The 27782-nt window shown below is 50.3% G+C and overlaps 1 protein-coding gene across 8 annotated transcripts in view; it reads right to left on the bottom strand.

Annotated features, from left to right (window-relative positions):
• JADE2 (jade family PHD finger 2) overlaps positions 1-27782 on the bottom strand; it is a 54076-nt gene that overhangs the window by 9173 nt on the left and 17121 nt on the right. For all 8 annotated transcript variants that reach the window (XM_030318306.1, XM_030318319.1, XM_030318287.1 and 5 more), the window contains 7 exons: positions 19082-19239; positions 14416-14576; positions 13534-13745; positions 12171-12338; positions 10635-10751; positions 8907-9371; positions 324-441 (listed from right to left, as the gene is read on the bottom strand). In XM_030318306.1, coding sequence (XP_030174166.1) covers positions 324-441; positions 8907-9371; positions 10635-10751; positions 12171-12338; positions 13534-13745; positions 14416-14576; positions 19082-19239 — 1399 coding nt within the window. The remainder of the gene's footprint in view (positions 1-323; positions 442-8906; positions 9372-10634; positions 10752-12170; positions 12339-13533; positions 13746-14415; positions 14577-19081; positions 19240-27782) is intronic.

Raw genomic sequence — 27782 nt, 5'->3', positions numbered from 1 at the left:
AACACCAGCTTAGAGCTACTGTGCACGCGCAATCTATTCCTGCACCACTATGGCCCTGGAACTACCTACGTATCCCCAGTGGACCAGAAAGCCTCCTCAGGAGAGGCCTGATGCCCACATTCCCATCTCTGGCTCCTTGCCAACCAACATACAACTGAGGCCCTAGTAGGTCCCAACTTGGCCTACTTAATTGGTTCTGGAAGGTCTGTGTATGGGCCAGTGGCCCCCACTAGGACCTGAATACACAAACCCTCCTTGGGACCTGGCCCATTGAGAGTGTGCACGCTGAGCGGTGGCTGGCGGGGGGCAGGGAAGATGCCTACCTCGACACAGGTCCTGTTCAATCAGTTTCATCTGCAGGTGGAATATCTGTTCCTGGAGTTTGCAGATGGCGTGTTTTGTTCTCTCACGTCTTGTTACCATGTAGCACAGATTTCTAACCTGAGGAGACAAGACAGAGGTTTTCCACTTTACTCATGGGCAGCCACACCTGACCTCCCAGCCCTGGGGTGAGGGTTGGGGGGGCACTGCTGCCTAACCTGCCTGGGACATCTAGGAATCAATTCCCAAGCCCTGAGTGTGTCCTCAGCCCTGAGCCACAGTTCTCTGGTCCAAAACACAGGCCAAGTACAGCCTTGACCCTGTGGCTCCCACTGGGCCTGGGCCAGAGCAGGCAGGGAGAGCATCCAGTTAGCTCAGGCTGGTGACTCTACCTGCCTTCTCTAGGCATGAACTTCCTGGCTCACTCTGCCATGCTGCCCCTGTGGCTGCCCTCCCCCTACCTACACAGTGCCCCCAGGCTCAGTGGGGCCTTGTAAGGTTACCAATTCCATCCCTCTGCCTCCTGTCCAAGGACTCTTGTCCATCAAAGATATTCCTCAGCCAAAAACACCATGACAAGGCCAACTTCTATCCTGAGACACAAATGGCCATGGTGCAGAGAAGAAAGAGCTCCAGCAGAGCAGCTTTGAGTAGTCAGGCAGTCTCTGACCCCTGGGGCTGAGTGTGCCATGTCCACTTGCTGCACTAAGACCTGAGCCAAGCCCATGCCTGCTCTGGCCAAGGCCCTTCCACATGGCTATGTTCACTCAGCCTGAGACAGAAGTTCTCAGGAAGAAAGGCAGGGGCCTCTCTGACTGCTTAAGGGCCGCTAGGAAGAGAGTCTAGTCCTTTGGAGACCGGTTTGCTTAAGCTCACTCTGCAGCTGTTCTGGAAGCACCTGAAGGATGGGCCATGTTGCTCCCCATCCACCTGGTGCCTTTCCCCAGTTGTGCCATCCCCTCACAGCCACTCTCAGAGTATATCACACTTCTGGGCCCCTCCTTCAAGACATTTCCTTGTTCCACCATGGTCTTTAGCTCAGGTTGAAGCCTCCAAAGCAGGGACAGATGGCCAGAAGCTGTGCGCTGGAATTCTGGGTCCCACCAGGGTCTGTGCAGCTGAGGCCAGTACTTCCGTCTGCAGATGGGTTCCATCTTCAAAGCTGAGTTCAGGCTGCATGACCTTGAGTTGCCTGGGGGAAACCTATGGGTTTCAGAGCCTCTGCCTGTTATCATGACTTCCATTTCTCCTGGCCTGGGGGTAGCTGTGATCACACCTCTCTGTGGACATGGATGTCCTCCCTTCTTTCCTGAGCTCAGTGGTGAAGGATATCCCAGAATGTCGGCTCCAGGCTCTGTATGGACTCTAAGGAGCATTCCACCCTTAGAATGTGTGTACCCAGCCTAGACCACAGACATGGCCATTCAAGGCAAACACCTCCCCAAAGGGGCAGCCGCCTGGCCCCAGCCTAAGAGCCCTTGCTTCCTCTCAAATCCTGGACTTCCTCAGGAGCTCCTCATAATCACACATCTCTAAGCACCAGCTTCAGCTCTGGGAACTCACATGGTGTTCGCCCTGGCTCAGCAGTGGGCAATGCCATCAGGTCCCTTTTTTCTGAGGGCTTGCTGCCCAGCAGGGCAGAGAGATGCAGAGCAAGTACTGACAGGACCAGGCAGCCCTGACCCAGACCTGGGGGTGGCAAGAAGGCTTCCTGGACAAAGGGACGAGTGGATGTTGATCACACAGAAGTGCATCAGCTGGGGATGAAGATCCAGAGTAAGGCCAGGCAGGGGAGAGGCAGAGCAAGGCCCTGTGTCTACAATGCTAGGCCAAGGGCAGCTGGGGGTAAGGTGGGGGAGGCAGAAATGCTGAGACCCTGGCATCACCCTTCAGGATCCAGCTCTTCCTCGCTCACCCCCAGAGCCACCCCATCAGTCCCTGATGAACATAACTCTTTCCCATCAGCTCCCTCCATTTCCTGGTCACCTGCACTGGCTCCATCTGGACAAGCAGGCATTCTGGCCCCTCTGCTATCCCAGATCATCTTCTTGAAATGTAAATCCTCCCCCTGTTAACACTTCCACTGTTTTCCCTCCTGGGTTGAACAGTGCCTCCTGCCAAATTTTGTCTACCTGGAACCTCAGATATAATCAATTATGATGAGGTCATACCACATATTAATGAGCCCTAAATCCAATGACTGGTGTCCTCATAAAAGGCCATGTGAAGACACATATAGAGAGAATGGTATGTAACAACAGAGACAGAGATGGAATCATGGGTCTACAAGTCAAGAAATGCTAAGGGTTGCTGGCAATCAGAAGCCAGGAGAGAGGCTCGGAACAGATCCTCCCTCAGAGTCTCTAGACAGAATCAACATTGCCAACATCTTGATCTTGGATTTCTGGTCTCTAGAACTGTAAGAAAACATATTTTATGGCACCCGGGTGGCTCAGTAGGTTAAGCATACGACTTCAGCTCAGGTCTGATCTCACCGTTCGTGAGTTCAAGCCCTGTGTCAGGCTCTGTGCTGACAGCTCTGAGCCTGGAGCCTGCTTCAAATTCTGTGTCTGCCTCTCTCTCTGCCCCCCCCCCGCTAGCACTCTGTCTCTCTCTCTCTCTCAAAAAAAAAAAATAATAAAAAAAAGGAACCTCCAGAAGGCCTTCCTTCCCTGTCCACTGCATCTAAGCAGCTCAGCATTATTCTCCCTGAAACCTGGTCTGCTTCCCTCCTGGGAGTCACATGGCTTCCTGTGCATGGGGACCATGGGGGTGAAGAGAGGTAGACAGACTCATGACTTTGAAGGCCTCAAAACAAACCAGTCAATACATCAAACCTAAAAACAGTTCAAAGTCCAGCTTTTAAAAAATTTCCCAAACATTCCACCATCGAACTTACTCTAACGTTAATCCTTAACAATGACATGAGCTTTAGAGGTGCAGAGTCCCCTTCAAAGAAACCACTACTTACTTCATCACTTTCTATTAAAATACAGATTTTTATTTTAGTTGTTTTTTGTTCTTTCATCTGAAACTTTACAAAAAGGTTTCTCACAGCAAACCTAAATGAATTACTGGCATCAAGATCCCTTGGGTGGCTGGTTAGAAACACAAATTCCCAGGCTTGGGGGAGTGTGAAAGTCTCTGGTGGTTGTGTCCTCAAACAGATTTTATACAGCACTACATAATCTGAGAATTACTGCCCTAGGCCAGGGGCCTCCAAAGCGAGCTGCATAGGCTACTGACTTAGATAGTTCATTACGGCACAGGAAGGAAATATTAAAGCAAGTACTGGTATATTTTTTGATCCAATTAGAAATTCTGACTATGTTTGTTTCATGATATACAGTTGTAGATATGAATGAGGCATGAAAAATACAATATATTGCAGGTAAATGCTCCATGTTTTTCCTGATAAGATGCATGACACAATCAGTACCATCTGGAGATTCCTGCTAGGCAAGATAGGAATGCTTCTTTCTGTGAGAATCCCAACAATACCCACCTTCTGTGGTTGGTACACTGGTCATGATGTGACCACTTGTTCCCACCTCACCCTGGAACCATCGATGATTTCTCTAATTTCTCGCAAGACTGTTGGTTACATAGCTACATGTTACTGAATGTTGTGGAGTTCCACTTCTGTGATGGCTTTTGGGGACGAAGTATTAATATCACCTTAGAAGTTCATCCAGGTTATTAGGTTCCTGACACTTGTCATTATTGTTTTTTCTGATTATAAACATAGGAAGTTCTCTTTAAAAAAATCAGAGTGGGGTGCCAGGGGGCTCAGTTGGTTGAGCGTCCGACTTCAGTTCAGGTCATGACCTCATGGTTTGTAGTTTGGGCCCCACATCCGGCTCTGTGCTAACAGCTCAGAGACCACTTGAGATCCTCTGTCCCTTTCTCTCTCTGCCCCCTCTTGCACATGTGCTCTCTCTCAAAAATAACTAAACATTAACAAAAATCAGAGTAAAAAAAGATGAATCAAGTAGCAAAGTCCCCCCAAACTACAGATTGGTAATAAAAGCAGGCTTTACATTTTGAGGAAATTGTTTTGTTATCAGTAAGTTTTACAGAGTGAGCCTGAATGTGGGTGAGGAGGTTGGAGGGCCAGGGAGGGCTCCCAGCCAGTTATCCTGAGCTAGACTGGACTAGTGTTGGGCATTTGTGGAGACTAGGGAGATTGTGGGGGGCAGGCTTGGACCTATGGGCCTGTTGGGCACGAGAGGCTGGAGTTCAGAAAGGAGTGTGGGATGGATCAGCCTCCTGATGGGGAGCAGAGCTGTGGAACAGACCACTGAGAGGTCAGACTGAGTGTGGTGAACTGATGATCACTGGGGACAGGGAGCACTCAGAGAGAGCAGAGAACAGGAGGGTATTAAGGGGGGTTCTGGTCAAAGCATCCACACAAAACGTATTTCAATACCAAAGGCATGTCTGACTGTGGTAACCACTGCTGAGAAGGATGAGGATGGAGAAGTGGCCACTGGATGTAGGTGATGGGAAGCTGTTGGTGGCCCTAGTAGATGGTAGTGGCAGGAGCCTGGCCAGAGTGGGAAGCAGTGAGGGAAGACAGGAAGGGACAGATGGGGGTTAGGGCAGAGGGTCCCATGCCTGGAAGGACACATGGAAGGAGGATGTGCTTTTGGAGATGGCAGAAGGTGAAATAGATTCAAATCTGGGAGACTGAGCAGGCATGAAGGGAAGGCCGACTCCCTTGCTGCAGGGTGTGTGCTGGGGGAAGGGGGGAATGGGGGAAAAAGGGCAGAAAATCGATAGGGAGGGCTTTACAGGTGAGAAGCTGGAGGGGTCTGGTCTGATGAACAGGAGGTAAGACTGAGGGCCCAGAAGGGGGAGACTTGAGGGATGTGGAGCCAGGGTGCAGACAGGTGATAGGCTGGGGAGTCTAGAATGTCCCAGAACAAGGCTGGCTGACAGGAACCTTGGTGGGGTTTATCCGCTCACCACTATAGGATTCCTACCAGGTAAGGCTCTGCCAGGTATGTGGCCTTCACACAGGGATAAGGGCACAGGCAGTGAGCTGATAATGACACATGGGGTGGGGGTGAAGAAAACAGGGACAGTGAAGAGTGGGAAGCCTGGAGGGGGTGCTGAGCAGGGAAACAGAAGGCTGAGTAGGAAGGGGGATTTGAGGATACAGGGTTACTGACGAGGGAGCACTTTGAGGTGGCGACTAGGTTTCAGTGAGATGCAGACACTAATGGGTTGGAAACATTCTAGATATGGGAGCTATGGGGGCTGAGGAGCCAGAGTTCTGGAAGCCAAGGCTGCCTTGGACAAGGTAGGCTTTGGTGGGAGGCCAAGAAGAACATGATCTGGGCACTGAGGACAGAGTAAATGGGGTATGACCAACCTGACAAGGAAGCAGGTGGGTGGCAAGTATGGGGAGGGCAAGGTCTTCTCCTTGGTAGAAGAAATAGGGCCTTGAGAAGATCCCACATGTCCCTCCTCAGGGAGGGGGGCAGATGTCTGAGAGCTGCCCCCACCCTCCCAGGCCGGGTCATGCTCTTGAGTAAACTCCTGGTAACTGGATCCAGAGCCACAGGCACGGAGGCCCTGCACAGCCCGAACTGCCAGCACGGTTGCTAGGGGACACCAGTCGGCGTTTGACAGGCTGCTCATCGGCACCGCAATTTTTTTGTCAGCTGTGAATAACTCTGGGAGACAGCAGTGGCCATGCCTTCCTGAGCTGCCTGCTGGGGCCAAGGCCGGCGGCTGAAGTTTAAGGAAAACACATAAAGGCTGACCATAAAGTGGGACTTCAGGCTAGTGGCAGCAGCGTGGCCCTGCCTTCTGCCTCTCTCAGCAAACCTCTTGCCTGGCCTCGGGGGGACACGTCGATCAGGGAAGGTACCCTGTGTTTCATTCCCAGGTCCTAGCACTGGGCTCACACTTTCAGTCCTCCACGGAGCCCCTCTCTGCAAGCAGCCCACTCTTCTAAGAGCCAGAACAGCAACAATAACCACGATGAACAGCAGAGGTCACTGTGCTCCCATCACCACTGTGACTCCAAGGTCAGCTGGCTCCTTATTCCCATTTTACAGAAAGGAAACTGAAACTCAGAAGGCACAGAGCCGGGAAATGCTGGAACTGAATGCAAACCCACAACTGCCCAAGGCATCAGTCTCAACCCCGACTTTGCCTCCCTGATGAATCCAGCCCAAGCTGGCCTGGTGCCCAGTCAGAGGCTGGATACTCTTGGCCGTTGGCACTGGGCCACGACCAGGCCACCAACAGTCATGGGTCTCTGCAGAAAGCCTCCCCTGTGGCGGAGCTCTCAGCCCCGTTCACTCAAGCAAGCCACCAACGCGGCTCTGAAAGGCCCTGAGGCTAGACCTGGAGGGGATCAAGCTGGCACAGGGCTCTCTGACTCTCCACAGCTTACCAGGGCTGCACACGCCCTTGCCTCACTCTCAGCCGGCACCCCTTCAAAGTCGGCCCTGTCACCTCTTCCTGGAGGAAGAGTGGGTTGGTTCACACCTGACTGTGGAGAGTCCCACCAGAGGCCTCTCTGCATGGCAGCTCTGGTTGCCTGGGAAGTTGCTGGCATCCTAGCCCTTGACCTTGGCCCCTTAGCCACATTTGTACCAGCTGACAATGAAGGCAAGATGGTGGGGGATGCTTTTGCTCAGGAAATGTACAGAATAGGAGGTTAAGCCAACATTTCTCCTGGTGACAAACCCCATCCCCCATCCAAGCCCAAATGCAACTCAAACCCTAGAAAACACACATTCCTCTAAGACTTTCTGTCATTCATTTTCGAGAGCCCTAGTTTCTTCACCTGCTCATTAGGGCCAGGAGAATCTACTTTGCCTCTACTTTCAAGATAATGATTAAATAAGTAACCCTGCCCCCTGGCCTCCGTGCATTGTCCAGGCGGAGCCAGTGGGCTGACCAGCAGGACCAGGGAGGTCAGACTTGAGGGGTCTTTTGGAGAACAGCAGGAGTAAAAGCAGGGTGTTTGCACCGGAGGCCTGGAGCCTGCAGACTCAGAGGTGGCCTGAGGACAACTCTGGATGCAGCTTTGGTCTCTGAAAGTACTCGATGTCCGAATGTACCTGATGCCACTGCCACATGACACAGGAGGCTGGGCTGCCCAGGAAGTAGGGGCTGCAATGTAGATGGCCTTGTTCTCTGCCCTGGCTGGAGCCAGGGACATCTGGTGTCCCCACTCTCCACCTCCCCCTTCTGATCTGGTGGCAGGCTGGCTGCCAGGTGGTAAGGTTCCCTCTCAGGCCATCGGGGTCACTTCCCCCTGACCAGGCCTCAGGGCAGAGGAGTACGGCTGAAGGAGACTGGGGAAGCCAGGTCCAGTTTCAGAGGCTCCACCTCAGGTTCCCTTCAACACGGCACAACATCCGTGAAGTTGTTCTACCCATTTTACAGACTTGCCAACGAGATGGACATAAGAAAAACAGCTGCCTCGGGTCATACAAAGCCCCATCAATGCTTTCACTCAGGATTGTTTCCTTACAAGGACTGGGGAAAGGACAGACGTGTGTCTATGCTCATGCATGAAAGACATTATGACATGATCTCATGTGCTCTCGAACCCCAGAACTGAATGTCCCTAAAACAGCACCTGGGGTTCAGAGAATATCTGGTTTCATCTTTAGATTGCCTCCAACTTGGTGGTAGTACTTTATGCGTTGGAGGAAACACAGTGGGAAAGTAAAGTCAAGTTCAAGCGTATTCTCCGTGGAAGGTGTAATCTCCTCATCTTTTCTTCTGGGGTAGTAGGAGGGAATGGAACCTTTTGGGGGCTCCCATGCTCCAGACAGAAAGCAACTCTCACTATCCCTTAACCACCACAGCTCACCCCAAAGCCATGGTGTCTCCTCATCTTACTCTGCTCCCAGAACTACCACCTTGGACCAAGCCAAGACCACTGATCTCCTTAGTACACAGCTGGGGGTAGTTTCAGCCAACCCATCCACCGTAGACCCAGTGACTGGAAGTTGCAGCCAGAGGGACAGTCCCTGCTTAAAACATCCTGCAGCTTCCACACACACTTTGGTCTACCCACTCAGCTTCATCCTTCTACTCCACACAGGCTGACTGTGTCTCCAGCCCACCCATATGCCCCCACGCCCCACGTTAATACCTGTTTTCCTTGCCCTGGTCCAGAACATGCCTAGTGGGCTGATACAACTTGCTGCAATTCCCAGTTTCTCCCCTGCCTGATTCCAAGCTGAAGTTCATGTGTTGGGAACAGGCTACAAATGGGGACAGAAACCAACAGAAGCTCAAAGCCTGGGTTGTGCCCCAGGTCTGATGCCCTAGAGCCTCAGGAACACAGCAGGGCCCCTACCATTCAGGCCCATAAAAGGGCTGGGACAAGAAAGGCTCAGAGATCCAAGGGCTAGAGGCTTCCCTGTTCTGCATAGTATAAGTTACCCCCACCTGGTCAGGGAACTGGAAGCCCTCAGCCCCTTGGCCAGACATCACCATTTGGAGTTGGAGAGCCATGGCTGCTGTAGGGCGGTGTACATGGGGTGGAAAGACCTCCTAGGATGCCCACCAGACAGGCCAGCAGGTGGAGAAGTGACAGGGGGACTCACCCTCTCCAAGTCCTGCCGCAGGTGTGTGAAGAGCTTCAGACGGCGGTATAGGACGTCCTGCTCCTGCTGGGCCAGGTTGTCCACCTCGTCAGTCTTGGGGGTCAGCAGTGGCTGATTGGCGTTGGCTTTCCTCTTCAGTTTCCAGTACTGGTAGATAAAGTCAACCAGCGCCTCAGCTAGCTCCAGCCGCTCAGCCACCTCAGCGGGCTCTACCAGCTCGTAGAAGTCTTCCTCTAGCTGCTGCAGCCGCTGTTTGCGTAGGGTCACCTTCTCCAAATCCTCACCAGCTGAGCTGGGCTCCACGGGATCAGAAGTGGGCTCACCCCGAGGGCCCCCGTCACTGTGCTCCTGGCAGAATGACTTGAACTTGACCTCGTCATTGTCTGCTAATATAGTCCGCATTTCCAGGCCATGGTCAAAGGCGCATGTGACGTGAAATGCTGTGACACAGGAAGGCATGGAGCACTAGAGGGAGAGGAGGGGAAATGTCAGGCATGAGGGGAGCCCTGGTAGGAAGAAGAAGGATGTAGGCCACTCTCCAGGGTTCCACTGAGAACCCAGGATGCTGGTGAGACCCTATATAAAATGGCATGGACCCCCAACAGCCTGTGGGTATGGAAGGAGCTGTGGTATGTGGGAAGGGGGAACTCTGGGGGAGCCTGAGAGGAAATGGGTTTCAGCCCCATATATCCTGGGGAAATGGTCAGGTGATTTGACAATCCTTTGGGGATTAAGCTGCATAACTATGTGGGCAAAATGACTTTGGAACAAGAGGCATCAAAAGCAAGGCTGGTGGTGGGTCACTGCCTCCTTTCTGCAACATCATCATAGATGGGGAATCATGTCCCTCCTTTGTCCTCTGGGAAGAGGTGCTGGACAGGGACCCCTTCCTTCTCTTGTCCAGGCAGCTAGGGCCGACTCAGGGACTGCTCCTCCCTCACAGCCTTGGATGATGGCTGTGATCAACTGATAAATGTTTCAGGAATACCCCACCCAACTATTAACGACCACTTATGTCGCACTCACAAGTCATTTTGAAAGTCTTACAAATGGGTGGAGGCACATCTAGTGTTTGCAATGACAACTGTTGCTAGAGAAAGAAGGACAAAGAATGACCCCCACTTTCCAATCTGTAGACCAGCAGCATCGGGTCACCTGGGAACTTGCTGGAAAAGCAAATTCTCAGCCCATTCTTGATCTACTGAAACAGGACCTCTGGGGATAGGCCCAGAAATGCGTGTTTTAACAAGCTCTCCAGGTATTACTGACGCACGCCAGAATGTGGGAACCAATGCTGTGGAAAGACTGGTGCAGCCCTGTCCTGTTTGGGGAGAGCCTATTAGCTCAGCTGGACGAAAAGTGTTTCCTACCCCTCCCACATGTTTGATGTCAGATGTGAGGTCATTGTATTTATTAACCCCAAAGACAGTCGCTCTTTGGGAAAGCCAGAATCCTTCGGAATGCAGTGATGTGGTGAGCCTTTGCTTCTGCACTCTACCCCATGCCCAGAGGGACTGGGGATGGAGGAATGCCTCTCAGGTGAGGTTCTGAGTCTGGCTCCAGTCCCAGGCCTCCATGGCCCATCAATGGTTCTGTCTATAGCACTATGGGAGTAGGGTGGGGGTGGTGGCAGCTGTGTGTTTTCCAGAGGGTCCCAGAAGCACCCCTCTACGCAGATGGTATACGCAGGAGACCTCCTGGGCGACAGCAGGTGAACGGGCCACGTACCTGGATGCAGGTGCCTGTGCACTCCTTGCAAAGGCTGCACGACAGAGCCCAGCGACTGGCTGGGATATGTGAGATCTTGGTGATGGGCTCCATCTTCTCAGGGCACCCGATGCTGACCTAGGCAGGACACAGGGAGCTGCATCAGGCCTCTCATCCCCAGCCTGCCTCTAGGGATCCCCCAAATGGGAGGTGTCTGCTGAAACCAGGCAGTGTGTGCACAGGGCAATGGGAGAGCTCCTGAATCACAAGACCTTCATGACTATCCCAGGCTGACCACTGAGTGTGTTAGCGTTTCCTCACCTGTGACTAGTCTTAAACTATGACTGTGTATGAGAGTGCACAGCAGTCTGTGTAACTGTGTATGTGTGTGTGCGTGCACAAAGATTACTTATTATAACATGTATATATTTAATTTATGTTTCTGGGCAACAAGTAAATACCCCAAAGCAGCATTTTTTCTTGGGGGCTTCCAGAGCTTTCCTGGCCAATAGGGATGTGCCTTTATTTAGCTCTTCCTATCCCTCCTATGGGGAGAAACCAACAACCATGCCTAAGTCTTCTGGGCACAGCCCACCTCTTAGACCCAGAGGGTGCATTGGCCTCCCTACTGCCCATGTCTGAAGATAGAGGAAGGGCTCCTGTCCAGAGGTCCTAAACCAAAGGGCCCCCACGGTGGGGAGAAATCCTTGTTGGTTCTGCCTGTCTCCGCTGTGCCCAGCCCAGGGTACACTCAGAGGTAGTCCCAGCTTTCAGGATGTTGATCTGGGAGAAAGATACCACTGTCAACACAATCACTATCACCACAGAAGCCCACAATGTGGGTCCCTGCAAGAACATTCAGACTAGAAGCCCGCGAAGGGGAGGGGCATCTGCTGACAGGGCCACCTGGCTTGCTTCCAGGCAAAGGCAGCATCAGAGTGGGGCTTTATTCTGAGTCCGGGAACACAGCAGGGCTGGGTCAGAAACTCTGGTGAATGTCAGCATTTCATATTTCAAATAAAAGACCATGACCTTCCAGGAGCCCAGGGCTTCTTCTAACTCAGAGTGGGCAAAGCCTGTTGCCCACAGTCCCCCTCCACCCAGACTCAGACCCAGGCTGACCCCTCCATCCCAGCCAGTTAGCTATCCACTTCTAATGAGCTCTCTGCCTGATTGCCTGATTTCCTTTTAGGTCAGCTGGCTTATTTTTGTTTTAAACAGGGGGTATGACACTGGTTGGAACCACTGCCTGGATTTGGAAGGACCCACAACATGCTTTCACCTCTACTCCGTGGCCTGGCATCTGCTCAGCTCTCAGACCTACCACCTGGATCCCCCAGTGTCCATAATCCCATTTACCCATAGAAACTACCACCTGAGTTCTGTCCAAGTCCACAGGCAAAGCTCTCTGTGGGTCGCTGCCCCAGTTCTTCTCAGGTGCCACGTGAGACATCCCTTTTTATGCAAACCTGTGGCCTTCTTTCCCAGTGCTCTGCTACCAGAGTTCTGGTAGCAGACCCTCTTATCCAGGGCTGCCCCATCCCCATGTCTGCCCACCTCAGGAATCCACAGAGCGCAGCTGACGTGCACCCACTTGGTCCCGCTCCTGGTGGGCTTCAAGGCTCCTCCTCGCTTGGGGCAGAGCAGGCACTTTGGCTGGACACCCAGGGCACATGTCCGGCACAGCCAGCTGCCCGTGGGCACCTTGAGGATCCCGTAGCATGCCTGGGAAGAGAGCAGAGTGGTCACAAGTCAGATGCAATGGCCATCTGCGTCTGGTCAGGGTTCAGCTGCAAATGGTCTCAGCCCCAGCCCGAGCTAGAAGCTACAGGGCCACACTGCTAGTAGGCTCTGGTAAGGAGGCCTCCAGAAGGATTCTAAGGCAAAGATGCCAGTCCTCTGTGGAAGGGCTCAGCTCTGCCCTCTGTTGGGAGGAAAGTCACTTTGGCCAGAGATTCCTAGTGAGTGATGGATCTCAGAAGTGTCTATGAACTCCTGCAAGTTGAACATACATTTGGGTATGTTATGATGCCTGAAGACAAGGCCCAGAGCTTTCTACTTTTTTTCATAGAGATTTGTGAAGGGGGCTCCTCCTGGTCATGCCTAGGGCTTATGGACCTAAGAGCTACTGGGTATAAGGATAAGAATGAATGGGGGGTACACAGACAAGTGATGAAGCCCCTCTGAGTTCCCTAGGAAATATTTCAGAACCGGTGGATAAGGAGATGTGTGTGTGCGTGTGTGTGTGTACGTGTGTGTGCTAGAGTGGATCCACTGGGTTCCAGTCAAGTCTTCTATAAACAAAGCCCAGAAACACCCCACACCTGGGAGCTTTGGGGCCCAAGATCAAGAGGGGGGCATGTCAGGCAACTCCTGATTTATAACATCAATAATGATAAATACTTATAGTTCGTACTATACTGTTCTCAGCAAATAGCTCGTTAGAAGTATCTTAGTCGTCACAAGAAATTACTTTTATCTGTAGCTGAGAAAATAGAGGTCCACAGAGATTAAGAAATTACCCAAAGTCACATAGTTTGCAAAGGGCAGGGCCACAATTTGAAATCAGGAACACTGGCTGCAGGCTTTGCTCTCCATCACTGCACGGTGCTGCCTGTTTAGAAGTTCAGGACGGTGAGGAGCAGAGGAAGAGGGGCACGGAGGCAGGGCGTAGGGTGTTCAGTGAGGGGATTTGATGGAGGCCCACAGGAAAAGGATGGAAAGAGAACCCAGTGGACATTCACTCCAGTCTGGCTGACAGGACTGAGCCATGGGGCACTCATTCCATTCCCTCCTCCTTCCTTGCCCTTCTCAGGGGCCTACGCCCACAGTGCTACTGCATTCCTACAGCAAGAATGACCAGTTCTAGGCAGCAGCCTGGCCAAGCAGCATGGGGGAGAACGATTGAGAGGATGCCCACCTGGTGCACACAGACATTGCATTTGTCACAGAAGACCATCTCGTTGCCATCTTCGCCCTCGGGAGAACGGCACACATCACAGACGACGTCCTCATCATACTCAATGCCCAACCCCTCCTGTGTCTCAATGGCCCGTGCCATATTCTGGTGGCACTGGGTTTCCAACTCCTCCAGCACACGCTCTAGCGTCAGCTCATCCAGCTCTGGCCTCTCTGTGAGGACAGCAGGGGAGGGTGTTAGGAGCCTGGTCTATCAGGGCAGACGTGTGGATGGGTCTCCACCCACTTACTGTGTGACTTGGGAAAATGCACCCGCTGTCGTGGGCCTCAGCTCCATCATCTGGAAACAGAATGGGCTGGACCATTCAATCTCAAAGACCCCTGGGGCTGGTTATGGTGTTCTGACTTTAGACACCCTGCTTGTGACCACATACACGTGTACATGCAGATAACACAGAAGTATCTCTGGGGTACAGCTGTGTGCATGCGGAATCCACTGCTTGAATTGTGCGTATGGCAGGGGGCTCGGGGAAACCTTCCTAGGAGATACTGGTGGCCCACATCAACTGTCCTCAGCCTCATTTATCATCCTAGACTCATTAATGTGTTCACTTACTCTTTGTCTAATAGTCAGGCTTACTAACAACATTCTCAAGAACTCTGGAAATTGCATGCTATTAGTGCACTCACCTGACAGCTACAGAAAATGAGGCACAGACACACCAAATAACTTCTCCAATCAATCAGTAATACGGCGGGGACTTTCTCCTATCTATGCAGTGCCAAAGCCCAGTTGTGCCCACTACCTTTCTGAGGGTGGCATTCAGAAGAAAACTCTGCCTGACCTGCCCCGATCCCACTCTTAGCCTGGCAGGTCACCTACCCATCTCCTTGAGCTCCGAGTTGATAAGCTCCAGCCAATAGGCATCAATCTCGTCCAGGTCATAGCGGCTGCCCCCAGGCCAATCAGGCTGGGAGCCCTCACCAAGTTCAGAGCTGCTAGGGGACACCTGGGTAGGGGGGCCTTCCAGCGGCGGGAGAATCCTAGGAAATCAAGAGAGGGTATTATGAGGGGAGGGATCCTCAGCCTGCCAGCCTTACTGGATCTGGCAGCCTCCAGTGAGTCGACCAGCCCAGATGAGGAGCTGCTGGACAAGTGTGATTTTTTGATGCTACTTCCTTATACTACCTCTTCTTGCCTGCCCATCCTGCAGAGACTCAAAGCACTACGGATAAGCAGGAGAGCAGACCAAAGGGCAGAGTGTGGGTGGGGAGTGGGTGCTGACCTATTGTCCTGCACATCCCATAAACATCCATTCTGCCCAGAGCACTCTACTGGTCCTCTCATGAAGGCATCTGGGCCTTAGCTAAAGCTCCATAATCTAGATCTGCCCCGCCTGGGCCTATAGGAGTCAGCCTATGTGCTCTCACTGGGCAATGCCCAGTGCTGGCCACTGTGGGACAAGGGGGAAAGAGCCAGTGGGGCTTCAGGTCCTTCAGCATACCCCTTAAGACTAGGGAGAGGCCAAGATTATCCCCATGTCCCCACAGGGGAAAGTGAGGCCGGGTCTCCTCTAGGGTGAGAAGGAGCCTTACCTGGGTACACTGCTGTAGCTCACGGTGGCCCTTTCCACATAAAGGGTCTACACTCCCAGAAGACAGTGTCTCCCACATACCTTATCATTCCCTCGAATATGACATAACCTGAGCAGTCAGTCTCTCACCATGGTGTCCCCTCCCCCACTGCGAGATGGAGGCCTCCTCCCCTGGATATAAATAAGGATGGGTCCCAGAATCATACTCCAGGGCAGCCCTCCCTTGGGTCATGGCTCTCCCTGAGGCAGCTACATTTGAAGGGTCCTGGCTGCAAAATGTGGACCCAAAGTCCTGATACACTATATGTTTTTTAAGTAAACTCTACCCCCAACGTGGGGCTAGAACTCACAACCCTAAGATCAAGAGTCGCATGCTCTACCGACTGAGCCAGCCAGGAGCCCCCTGATCTACCACTTACTGTGTAATCTGGGCAAGCTGCCCAACCTGTCTGTGACCAGTGACCTCATCCAAAAAAATAAGCTAATAATAACAGTACTTACTTTCTATGGTTGATAAGAACTAAATGGATGAATATGTGGAAAGCTCTTACAACAGTGCCTGGCACACAGTAAGCACTACAGGTGTGTGAGTGTGTATTTTAAGACCTCTAGATATCACTTTGCTCCTTCTGAGATGAACTGGAGGGCTTTTTATCTGGGGAGGGCATAGTTCCCCCTCTTGGCTCAGCTGTGTGCTGCCCCTCAGTTCCTGATGCCAGTTCAAAATGCCAGCTCTTCCCACCCTCCACCGGTTGCCATGGTTATTGCTGTGGAGACTGGCTTCCATCTGGCCAGCCCTCCCAGGGGCTGAGAGGCCCTCACTTGCCCGAGGAGCCTCCTGGGGTCGAAGGCAGGGCTGCCAGGGGTTGTGACTCAGCGCAGACACGGGAGGGGAGGGGAGGATGGCACAGGGACATGGCTGAGCTATGGGGAGGACTCCTGGGCTCCAGGACATGCCCCAGGTGTCAGCCAGAGGGGCAGGAAGGATGAAGGAGACAGGCGAAAATGGCCTCCAGACCTGGAGGGAGGCTCAGAGAAGGTTGGGGGGAGTAAGGAGAAAGAGAAAGTGCTTGGTGCCACCTTTTCCCACACGAGAGGCCCAGATTAAGGAAGGCCTCAGGTAATGACTAATGGTGACTCCATCCAGCCCCCCCCCCTGTAAAATAGGTCATTCCAAATAGATGTAATACTGATACTCTTAGTCCTATAAAATCCTGCTTTTCCTCACAAAGATCTTACTGGAATTAATACATTCTTTTAAAAACATAGACTAATTTTGTCTTGATGCTACTTTGTGTCCCCAGCGTATGCTCAATGAGGTTTTGGATACAACCTTAGAGTGCCCTACTACCTACTGGTGTAACTACCGACACCTGTGTTCTCAGTCAGAAAGTTCCTTTCTTTCTCTGAGAATCTAGGGTTAAGGGGCTCACACCAGAAAAGGCATTTCCTGTGTTTCCTGGGGATCTCATCCTCAAGTGTTACACCTCTTCTGGCTCTGGCTATGGAAGAAGCTATCTCTGCCAGCTGGGGATCACCTGACCCTAAGCCAAGGTCTCAGTCTCAACTGTTAGCTAGCAGGACACAGATCAGCTGAAGAAGGCAGATGGCCTGGGCTGGGATCTGGGGGAGGGTCTCTACTTCAAAAGCCTATACCTACACCAGAGGCTGGTTTTGCCCTAGGTTGAATCTTCTGGATACAATGAGGGAGCAGCACAGGCCATCACTCGATTCATGATCAGGGGTTGAGACAGGTTCTCATTACCCACATAAATTTCAGACCATGAGGTAGGCAGACCTGCCAAAGGGCCAGGGAAGAATGGACAAAAAGGGAGACAGAGGAGGCTGGGGTAGCAGTGGGGAAATAGCAATGAAAGCCAGCATGACAGCGTGATGGGGGCACAGCCTCTCTCTGGGCCTCACAGGGGCAACCCAGTGCTTGTTCCCTTGGCTTGTGACTTCCTGGCCCAGCCCACTAGGCCCTGGCGGTCATACAGGGAATTCCCCAGAATTTCCCAACTTCCTCATCTATCAAATGGGGACAGTAAGATGTACCTTATAGGGCTGATATGGTAATTAAATGAGAAGATGAACATAGCAGGCTCAGCACAGTGAATCCTCAGGAAGCACTGCTGTTAATAGTTCTGACCATGGTGGTTGCTGTGCTGGCTTCCAGATAAGGGCCTTGCAATGGGAGGTGCCCTGGAAGATGGCGGGACTGGGCTGGAGGGAGATAGGGAAGACTTTGCAAAGGAAACAGCCCCTCCCTACCTCTAGTCTATCCTCTCCAAAGAGCACAGACAGGAGGGGAGTGCCTGGCTCCTGTCAGCTTAGAGCAGCTGAGCATATGCAGGGAATGCACCTAGAAAAGCCAGAGCAGTCTGAACACGTGCTCTCCTCTTGATGTCAACAGATAAAGCACCACGCAGGCAGACAGAAGCCAAGCTACTGGTGTGGAAGCATCTGCAATTAATTACCCAGGCCATTGGATGTTTCCGGAACCACCTGACATTGACATCGAGGAGGGAGGACAGACAGCTGGGCCAAGCCTAATCAGGAATCCCCTCTCGGCCCAGCTGGTGGCCTGCCCCTCCCCTTTACTGCCCTGGGCCCTTGCCATGTGTATTCTCATTTCATCCCTGCCACACCATTAGGCAGCTACTGTTATCGGGCCCATTTTACAGAGGAGAAAACTAGTTGAAATAGGTTAGTGGTAGTTCTTCAGTCTGCACAGTCTGCAGATGTAAAGGTGTCAAACTGGCTAGGAGCTTAATCCACATTTCTGGCCCTGGGGAGGGGATGTGGAGAATACATTTCCTCTCCAAATCCCACATATTCTCCCTTCCAGAGAATACTAGAGCTCCCCTGACTGTCAGAGGGCCCAGCACTCAGCCCTCAGCAGCCACAGGATGAGCCCTGCCCAGCCCCCGGTCCTCACAGAGCACATAAGCAGCGTTCAGAGTCTTATCTGCCTCTGTAATTCCATGTCCAGCACAGGTCTGGCACCAGGCGGGCACTCATAGGTGTGGCTACTGGAAAGCAACAGTGCCAATGTCAAGGGAGGTCAGGGCTGGAATCTTTGCCCCAGGCCTGGTCAAAATGGGCCTAAGTGAGAGCCATGGGGCTGCCAAGGCCAAGAGTGCCGGTGGGCCGGGGAGGTCAGGACATCAGGTCCCTCTACCCAGAGACATGACTTAGAGGGTTTTGTAGCATGCAGAAAGCATCACTTGGCTGACCTCTGTTGCTGGAGGCAAGGCCACAGTCATGAGGCACCACGGGTCTCTGTGATCCACAAGACCTGAAGGCTACAAAGCCTGGAGAGGATATACCCTGACCTAGCTCCTACCTTGCCCTGGCAGGGAATCCTCCTGGGATTCCGGAAGCAACTGTTTCCGGAGCATCTGCTGTGTGTCAGCATTCAACTCCCTCCCACTTAGAACTCTCAAAAAGGAGTTAACAAGTCAAGAGCATGGCTTATTCCTGACTTAAAGACTATTTAAAAGCCTGGAGATTTCCCAGATAAGACCTGCTTGTGGGACCCAGTTGGGACTGATGTGAAGACAACTCATGGCCTGTTTTTACTGAGTGCTTGCGTGAGCCAGGTCCCATGCCAAATGTCTTCCAGGCGTCGTTTCCCTATGTCATCTCAACCACCATAGGGGGTAGATGTACCATCGTCATTCCCATTTCACAGACAAGGAGACCAAGGCCCAGGGAGGTTATGTTTCTGGCCCAATGTCAGACTGAATGTGAGTGGCAATTTGAACATAAGCCATCTGGCTCCAGAGCTGAGCCCAAGTCCGGGCCCTCAGCCTCAAAGGCAAACTGCCAGTATCTCTGGAAATTTTCAATGGTTTGTGGGACCAAAGAATCTAAGAACAGAGACAGGCTACAAAGGTCCCTTGTCCCAGCCTCCCCTGTCTAGGGTCTCCCACCCTGGGATGCCCAACTTACCTCACCACAGGCTCTGGAATGGCCTCTGCTCCAGCCGGCACCTGCACGCCCTTCTCCCATTCTTGTCGCCATGGGTCAGCCAGGATGTAGTAGTCATCCGGGCTGAGCTGGCAGGAATCTGGAATCTTCATGGCTGTGATCAAGTCTGTCCGGAACACCTGTCAGGAGCAGGAGTGGAAAGAGTGCCTCAGGGTGGTCTGCTCCACAGCCAGGGCAGGAAAAGGCAAATGCAACTCCAGTGGGCTTTCTGTCCGCACCGCACTGCCCCCACTTTACTTCAAAGTAAGAAGCCAACACAAAAGCAATAATTACATTAACACACCTTCCCTGAACTCAGCTGACTTAGAGGCTCTGCACAGAGATGTTCAATAAATGTGCTGAACGGAATTCACCTGTGTTCTGATCTGTTAAAGAACAGAGTTTGAATGATGGATGGTAGTGGAACTCAAGGAAGAGGAAAAACTTGCTGAGAAAGGCCAAAAACCTAAGGGAAAAATCAGATGGCAGGAAGGCTTCTGTGAATGCAATACTGCCATTAAGTGACTGCTTGGGGAATTTCTACTGAAGGTTTAAAATTACGCTCCATTGCTCATGTCCTTAATCTCTCTCAAAATAAATAAATAAATAGATAGATAGATAGATAGATAGATAAATAAATAAATAAAGGGGTGCCTGGGTGCCTCAGTTAAGCAGCCGACTTCAGCTCTGGTCATGATCTCATGATTTGTGAATTCGAACCCCGTGTCAGGCTCTGTGCTGACAGCTAGAGCCTGGAACCTGCTTGAGATTCTGTGTCTCCCTTCCTCTCTGGCCCTCCCCTGCTCTGTCCCTCTCTCTCAAAAGTAATAAACATTAAAAAAAATTTTTTTTAATAAATAAATAAAAACTTAAAAAAGCTGGGGGTGGGGGCACGCCTGGGTGGCTCAGTCAGTTAGGCGTCTGACCATGATCTCATGGTACTGAGTACAAGACCCTGAACTGACGGCATGGAACCTGCTTGGGATTCTCTCTCTTTACCCTTCCCCTGCTCATGTCCTCAATCTTTCTCTCCCTCTCTCTCAAAATCAATAAATAAAAACTTAAAATTATGTTAGTACTGCAACCACAGGCTCAAATGGAGGTGTGAAGAAGTACAGGGCACCAACACCAGGCAAATATCAGAATCTTACATAAGTAGCTGAGGGAGGGGCGCCTGGGTGGCGCAGTCGGTTAAGCGTCCGACTTCGGCCAGGTCACGATCTCGCGGTCCGTGAGTTCGAGCCCCGCATCAGGCTCTGGGCTGATGGCTCAGAGCCTGGAGCCTGTTTCCGATTCTGTGTCTCCCTCTCTCTCTGCCCCTCCCCCATTCATGCTCTGTCTCTCTCTGTCCCAAAAATAAATAAACGTTGAAAAAAAAATTAAAAAAAAAAAAAAAAAGTAGCTGAGGTAGAGGCCAGTCCCCAGGGGCAGCTCAGAGAATAGCTTCCCATGAGCCAGGGACTCCAACGTCCCTCAAGAACAAGGACACTGTGTCTCCTGCTCAGCCGGGGCAACAAAGTGCCATCCTCTGTGTGTGACAGAGTAAGAAGAAGAGAAGGTTGCATTCCTTCTTAGTCAAGCCCATCCAAAACTTCTCAGGACCAGGCCATGAATGTCTGCACCCTCATGCTCTGGTTTTCTTCTGGGCTACAGGGAACTCAGGGGGAATCTGCTTTTCCCAAAGTTCTGTCTGTTGCCCACCCCCCCAACTCCCTGCCTTCCACCCTGGAACAGTCTCCAAGCCCAGCCCCAGCTGACACCAGCAATGCCTCTCTTGCCCAGTTGCCTGACCTCACTGTGGCCTCCCACAAAGGGATATTGCAGGACCTGGTGGCAGCTCCAGACATTATGTGACTTGCTTAGGCACCAACTTTCCCAGTGATTATCAAATCAGAATCACAAGTTGAGAAACCACTTCAATGAGTTTTCTAGGCCTCTGACCAAATTCCAAACCAAACACTCCCCAGAAAAACCAGCATCACTGGCCTTCCAGGGGTTCATGACCAACCCGTTCAGTGGCAACCTCTGCCTGCCAGGGGCCCAAATCACTTGGCTGTGTGTGTCTCATTTGAATCTAGGGCCACAACAGCAAGAAAACAACTGAAATGGGTGCACTAAGGGGGCTTGAGGCAACATCGTCCAGAAATCTAATTAACATTTGCATCTAGCTAGAGAGCGCCCTGGCTTGAAAAAGGTCAAGTTTCTTGAAGACTCTATTTGCCAATATAATTTAATTGTTAAGACTAACACCCTAACATTTAATTAGGGTGCCAGTGTGAAAAAATTAAAATGAGACTACGATTAAATGCTAATTAAGCAGAAGATGAAATGTGGGGAAGATTTCACAGCCCTGATAATTTGCATATCTTATTAGCAAGCAGTAAGGCAGCTGATACAAGAACACAAACTCAGGCAGTGGGTGCTTCTGTGCTGTCTGTCTTTCACAAGTCTCCCTTTGCTGGCATGGGTCTTTCCCAGCTAAGGCCTCTTATGAGCCCAGCAGGGCTGGAGCTGGGCTATTCCCCTCTGGGCCCCAGGACAGGACCTGGTGGGGTGAATGGAACCCATAGTCAGCTCATCACTGCCTCCAAATTCTCCTGATCCAGGTAAGCCAAGTGGTATAGGTCGAAGCCCTGTCACTCCAATGCCATGGGGAGCCTCCCACCCAGGAGGGTGTATCACCTTGCTCCAGAAATCAACCCTTCACTACGGTCACTAAGTGCCCCTCCAAAAAGGCACGGGTAAGCCTGAAACCTTTTGCAGTTCTCTCATCCTGCGCTATAGTATAAGCATCATCTCTTTCAGGATTCCTTTCACCTTGACTCAGGGAGCACCAACTGCCCCACAGAGCCATGTTCCACCCTGTCATCCTGCCTCTCGTCCCAGCACTTAACACCCCCACAATTAACTGGTGTGCTCCTGTGGTTTGTTTCTTGCCATCTCCCCTGCCAAAGCAGTCCTGTGTTCTGCTATGTTCTCAGTGCCTGACATAAAGACTGCCACATAGCAGGTGTTCAGTAAATAGTGATGAAATGAATGAATGAAAGAATGAATGAATGGCCCGCTCTGGGGAATTATCTGAGGAGTCTGAGACCCCCAGCTGGCTCCTTGGGAGAGCTTTTTTTTTTTTTTTTAACGTTTTTTATTTTTGAGACAGAGAGAGACAGAGCACGAACGGGGGAGGGGCAGAGAGAGAGAGGGAGACACAGAATCGGAAGCAGGCTCCAGGCTCTGAGCTGTCAACACAGAGCCCGACGCGGGGCTCGAACTCACGGACTGCGAGATCGTGATCTGAGCTGAAGTCGGACGCATAACCGACTGAGCCACCCAGGCGCCCCTTGGCAGAGCTTTTTGAACACGCACTAACAGGGTGAGATACCTCACGGATATATGCAGAGTTGAAATCCCCAAGCAGGGCTCAAAGCCCAAGGACCAGCACACTACCCAAGCTGGAGTCTGGGAAGCCAGAATGCCAAGCCACACCAGCAGGGGAGAGGTGGCCCTGAGGTAGGAACAGGAGTGGCACTGGAACTCTGCAGGAAGGAATCCCAGGCTCAACTGGATCAGAGATTCAGGAGGGAGAGAGAAAGGGGGGGGAGAGAGAGAGAGAGAGAGAGAGAGAGAGTCTAGCCCCAAGACAGTTCCAAGTTTCATCCTAGGTCACTTAGGTAGCAGGTGGCAGACTGGACACAGTGGTCCTTTTGGGCAGGGGACTGATGGAAATTCAGGCAGGGGAGCACTATCCTAATAGTAGCAGCCAGCACTTAAGGAGCACTGGGTATTCAGCACCAGTCTAAAGGCAGTTCTTCAATTAATTTGAGTCCTTACACTAACTCTGTGAGGTAGATGCTACCATCATCCCTATTCTGAAACTAAAGTTAGTTAAATAACCTACACAAGGTCCTATATGCTGCAAGTGGCACAGGATCCTAGGCCATGAGCCACCCAACACTCCCCCCACAGCCCCTCTGCCCCTTTTGGCCACTTGCTCATTGCCTGCACAGAAGCCAAATCAGATAGCTCCCCCAAAGGCTGGACTATGTAAATTAGATGGTGGCCTTTGCAAACTCCAAGCCCTTGAATGGCCTTCCACTGTTCCCTCAGGCTGAGCTATAGGGCCTACCAGGCCCTGTGGCCACACAAATACACTTCAGTCTCCTGAGCACTTTTCACTCTTGGCACATGGGAAGACCCTGCTGGGACGCTCTTCTCTCTTGCCAAAGTGGGGCTGGCCTGTTTCATCTTGGAGGTCTCAGACGGGTCCACATGTGCTCTGGGAAACCTTCCCGGATCCCAGGCTGGGTTCTGGGCTTCCTGTGAAGTCCCACAGGTCCTGTATTGGAATCCCCTGGTTTCCTACTCCATAGCCCCCACATGAAGGAGGTGAGTTCAGTGAGGTCCAGCTGGGTCACAGGCTGGGGCCCAACAGTGTACATAGGGCCTAGCACATGCAAGGTGCCAACAAAGGCTGAATGACCCAAAAGCCTTTCACGAATCTACCACCACTTTCTTGGGTTACTGCCCAAGGCTACATATAAGCTGGGCACCTTGGTACTCTGTACCTTCCAAAGGAGCCTCTGTGCATTTATATAAAACTTGTCCACAAATATGGCAACCCCACTATCACCCAAACATCCTTTTTGTTCTAAACAGCCAGAGGTTATGCTTGAAAGAAGCTCAATTACTCTTCTAAAATGCCTTTGAATTATTTATGAAAACTAAATAAAGAATAAAATGGACGCTGATGAACTGGAGGCCTTGTCACGGCGAGAAAGTTGGAAGTTGGAAAACAAGCAATTTTCCAAGAATGTGAATGTTTACTATTTTTTCTCTTATGGCAGAAAATGACAAATTGTCTTTAAAGGTCTGCTGCCTAGCAACCAAGTTCTGAGCTGCCTGGGAGATGTTAATTGTAGCTTCTTCAAACAGTATGAAGAATGGTTAAAGGTCTAAAACTTCAAACAGTATGAAGAATGTTTAATAACCAGTCTGAATGCCAAAGTGCCAACATGGCTCTGGAGGGAGCCGAAGACCGTGTTCTCCCCAGATCTAGCAACAATGCACATGGCCTTGAACTCCATTTCCTTTTCCTGAGACTGAAGACTACAGCCACTGAGCCATCTGTCTGGTTTTCCACACCTACTTCCCCAGGAAGAACCCCAAACAGACTCTGCCAGAAACCATCAGTGGAGTCTGGTACGACCTCCTGAAGCAAAGACAGTGACAACAGGCAACTTTCACTATGCTATGCACAGAGCTCTCGTATTTCGTATGTGATCACAAGACTTGTGGATGTTATTTGACTATTTCATCCTGGGACCTTGGCCTGTTTCCTTTTCTCAAGGGGGAATTATTGTATCAGAGAGTATTTCAGACCAAGAGACACCAAGAGGAAGTTCAGTTACTTAAGGAAAGGCTCCAGCACTTGTCATAATTATAAAATATGATTATTTGCGTAATAATTTGTTTAATGTCCATCTCCTCTAGTAATTAAGCTGAGAAAAGCAGAGACTGCATGTGTCTGGTTTATCATGGTGCCTCTCTACGGCACAGTGCCTGGCATGCACCAGGTACTCAAGAAATGGGGTACAACAGGGCACCTGGATGGCTCAGCCAGTTAAGCATCTGACCTTGGCTCAGGACATGAAATCAGTTTGCAAGCTCGAGCCCTGCAGTGGGTGAGCCCCACTTCTCTCTCTCTCTCTCTCTCTCTCTCTCTCACTCCACCCTCACTCATTTGCCCCCTCTCTCTCTCAAAAAAAAAAAAAAAAAAACAAAAACAAGAAAAAGAAAAAGAAAATGAAAAAGAAATGGTTTACAACAAATGAATGAATGAATGAATGAATGAATGAACCCCAGGATTTGTCTAAGTATGATTAAACTCTGAAGCTTCCTGTCCTGCCTAGTAGGGAGAGTGGAGGCAGGGGGCTGAACTGAAAGGTCCCTCTAGGTGGACTTTAGGAACTGGTCTTGGTCACTGTCCCAAAGCCAATGAAAACAGCTTTGGCCAAGAGTGCCTGGCCAAGAGTGCCTCTCCTTGACCTCTGTCCACATTAGGAGTAAAGGTAGGAGTGGCACCCTCCTCCTAATCTCCCCCAAAATGGAGGGTCTGTCTTGAAAAAGCCAAGTGAAATTACTACCAAATACCTCGTTTTGTTTGTTTATTTATTTGTTTGTTTATTTTTGAGGGAGAGAGAGAGAGAGAGAGAGAGAGAGAGAGAACGCAAGCAGGGGAAGGACAGAGAGAGAGGGAGACAGAATCCAAAGCAGGCTCCAGGCTCTGAACTGTCAGCACAGAGCCTGACACAGGGTTCAAACTCATGGACTGCGAGATCATGACCCGAGGTGAAGTTGGATGCTTAACTGACTGAGCCACCCAGGCACCCTCCAAATACCTCATTTTAAATCACAATTGCTTTTTCTGAGCACTTCATCTCTTTAGAAACAATAGTTAATGTTGAAAAGTCATTGTCCTGTTAAAACAAGGTGCATGCTAAATGCTTTTTGTACGTGATATATACATACACATACACACGCTTAACCTCACCTAATTCATATTACCCCCATTTTACAGACAGAGAAACCGAGACTCAAAGAAGTAAACCACTCATGTGAGGCCTGCATTGTACTTTAATCACTGAAATACTGCCAAGGAACCAGCCAGATATTTCTTCTTTTAAGAACTTTTTCTTTGGGAATGCAAGCTGGTGCAGCCACTCTGGAAAACAGTGTGGAGGTTCCTCAAAAAACTAAAAATAGAAGTGCCCTACGACCCAGCAATTGCACTACTAGGCATTTACCCACGGGATACAGGTGTGCTGTGTCGAAGGGACACATGCACCCCCATGTTTATAGCAGCACTATCAACAATAGCCAAAGTATGGAAAGAGCCCAAATGTCCATCGATGCATGAATGGATAAAGAAGATGTGATATATATATACAATGGAGTATTACTCGGAAATCAAAAAGAACGACATCTTGCCATCTGCAACTATGTGGATGGAACTAGAGGGTATTATGCTAAGTGAAATTAGTTACAGAAAGACAAAAATCATATGACTTCACTCATATGAGGACTTTAAGAGACAAAACAGATGAACATAAGGGAAGGGAAGCAAAAATAGTATAAAAACAGGGAGGGGGACAAAACAGAAGAGACTCATAAATATGGAGAACAAACTGAAGGTTACTGGTTGGGTTGTGGGAGGGGGGATGGGCTAAATGGGTAACGGGCACTAAGGAATCCACCCCTGAAATCATTGTTGCACTATATGCTAACTAATTTGGATGTAAATTTTAAAAAATAAAATTAAAAATAAATAATTAATTAATTAATTTAAAAAAAAAAAAAAGAAAATGCTCTAAGAAAAGAGAGGCCAGGGCCTAGAGTCAGAAAGAAGACCAGTTCATAGGCTGAGGAGATTGTTAAGACTCTTTGGGTCAGTTTATTTATCAGAACCCTTTGCTTATAAACCTGAAGTTCCTAATAATACAGATAATACTTTGATACTGAAGAAGCATATGCATGTGTTTTGATCTTCAATAACTTTTCTTCTTGTGCTAGACTAGATGATATAAAATGTAGTCAAGTGGTAATTAGCGATAATACTGATAACAGTAGATAACATTATATGAGCTTTTTTGCAATGAAAATTTTTTAGACTACTTCTACAGTGAAGTTTTGAGATTAATTGATGAGGGTATTTCCTTGGCTTTACTACTTTTTTGGGAATTTTTGTTTGAATTTTTAACAATTAAATATTTTTATTAGTGTGTAGTTTAATTCCTTTATATTTGCCATTGAAATAAATAGGATACTTTGATATGAGAAAAAAAAAAGAACTCTTTCTTGGGCTGGAACACGATAAAAATATCTCAAGCCAAGAACAAACTTAAATTAGGCATAAAACATCAGAGAAGCACTCTGAGCGTAGCCACACTCTGCCCAGCCCCATCCAAGCTTCCACTAGGTTAATTTGGTCAGACACTTCTCCCCCCTCCTCTCTCTCTGTCTCTGTCTCTCTCACACACACCCTCTTTCTCTTTCACAAGGATAACAGCACTTCCTGCTCTTTAAAGAATTTATTACACACATTTCTTTTGCAAGAGAAGCCCCAGAGGCCAGGAGGAATTTCCAGCTGGTGGGAGCAGTGGTGTTTCCAACTATACTAGAAGTGGATTCTGCCCCCCACCCCAGAGGAAGGCGGCGAGAGTCTCAGAAAGTAGACACTTAACCCAGTGGAAGGGCTCCCCTTCATCGCCCGCCTGGCTGCCTTACTGCCTCATGGGGCGGCAGAGGAGCCGCTGGCTATAAACATAGCTTAAGACCACGGGGCAAACATGAAACCTTTTTCGATTTCTCCTGTTTGACCTCTCAAGATTATGGGCATTTTGTTACAATATATGCCATCACTGTTTTAATATAAAATCTGTCATTTCAAACATCTGCATAGCACCTGTACTCCTCCAGGAAAACATCTTATTTATCCTGTGGTTTTGCATCTCAGCAACACATTCTGGCTACCCGTGCCTTCACCCAAGGTTGAAGGGTCCCATTTTTAGAAACAACAGGTCAAGCCAATAAGCTTCATCCTTGCTCTTCACTTGCTGCTTTTTCAGAAGGGGTGGGGGAGACTTCTATAGGAACTTTCACGGACACTGGTTCTGGCAGACACCTCAGT

The sequence above is a fragment of the Lynx canadensis genome, chromosome A1 (assembly GCF_007474595.2).
Source record: "Lynx canadensis isolate LIC74 chromosome A1, mLynCan4.pri.v2, whole genome shotgun sequence".
Taxonomy (NCBI): domain Eukaryota; kingdom Metazoa; phylum Chordata; class Mammalia; order Carnivora; family Felidae; genus Lynx; species Lynx canadensis.
The sequence above is the reverse complement of the archived record's forward strand: the minus strand, read 5'-3'. Positions and strand labels throughout refer to the sequence as shown.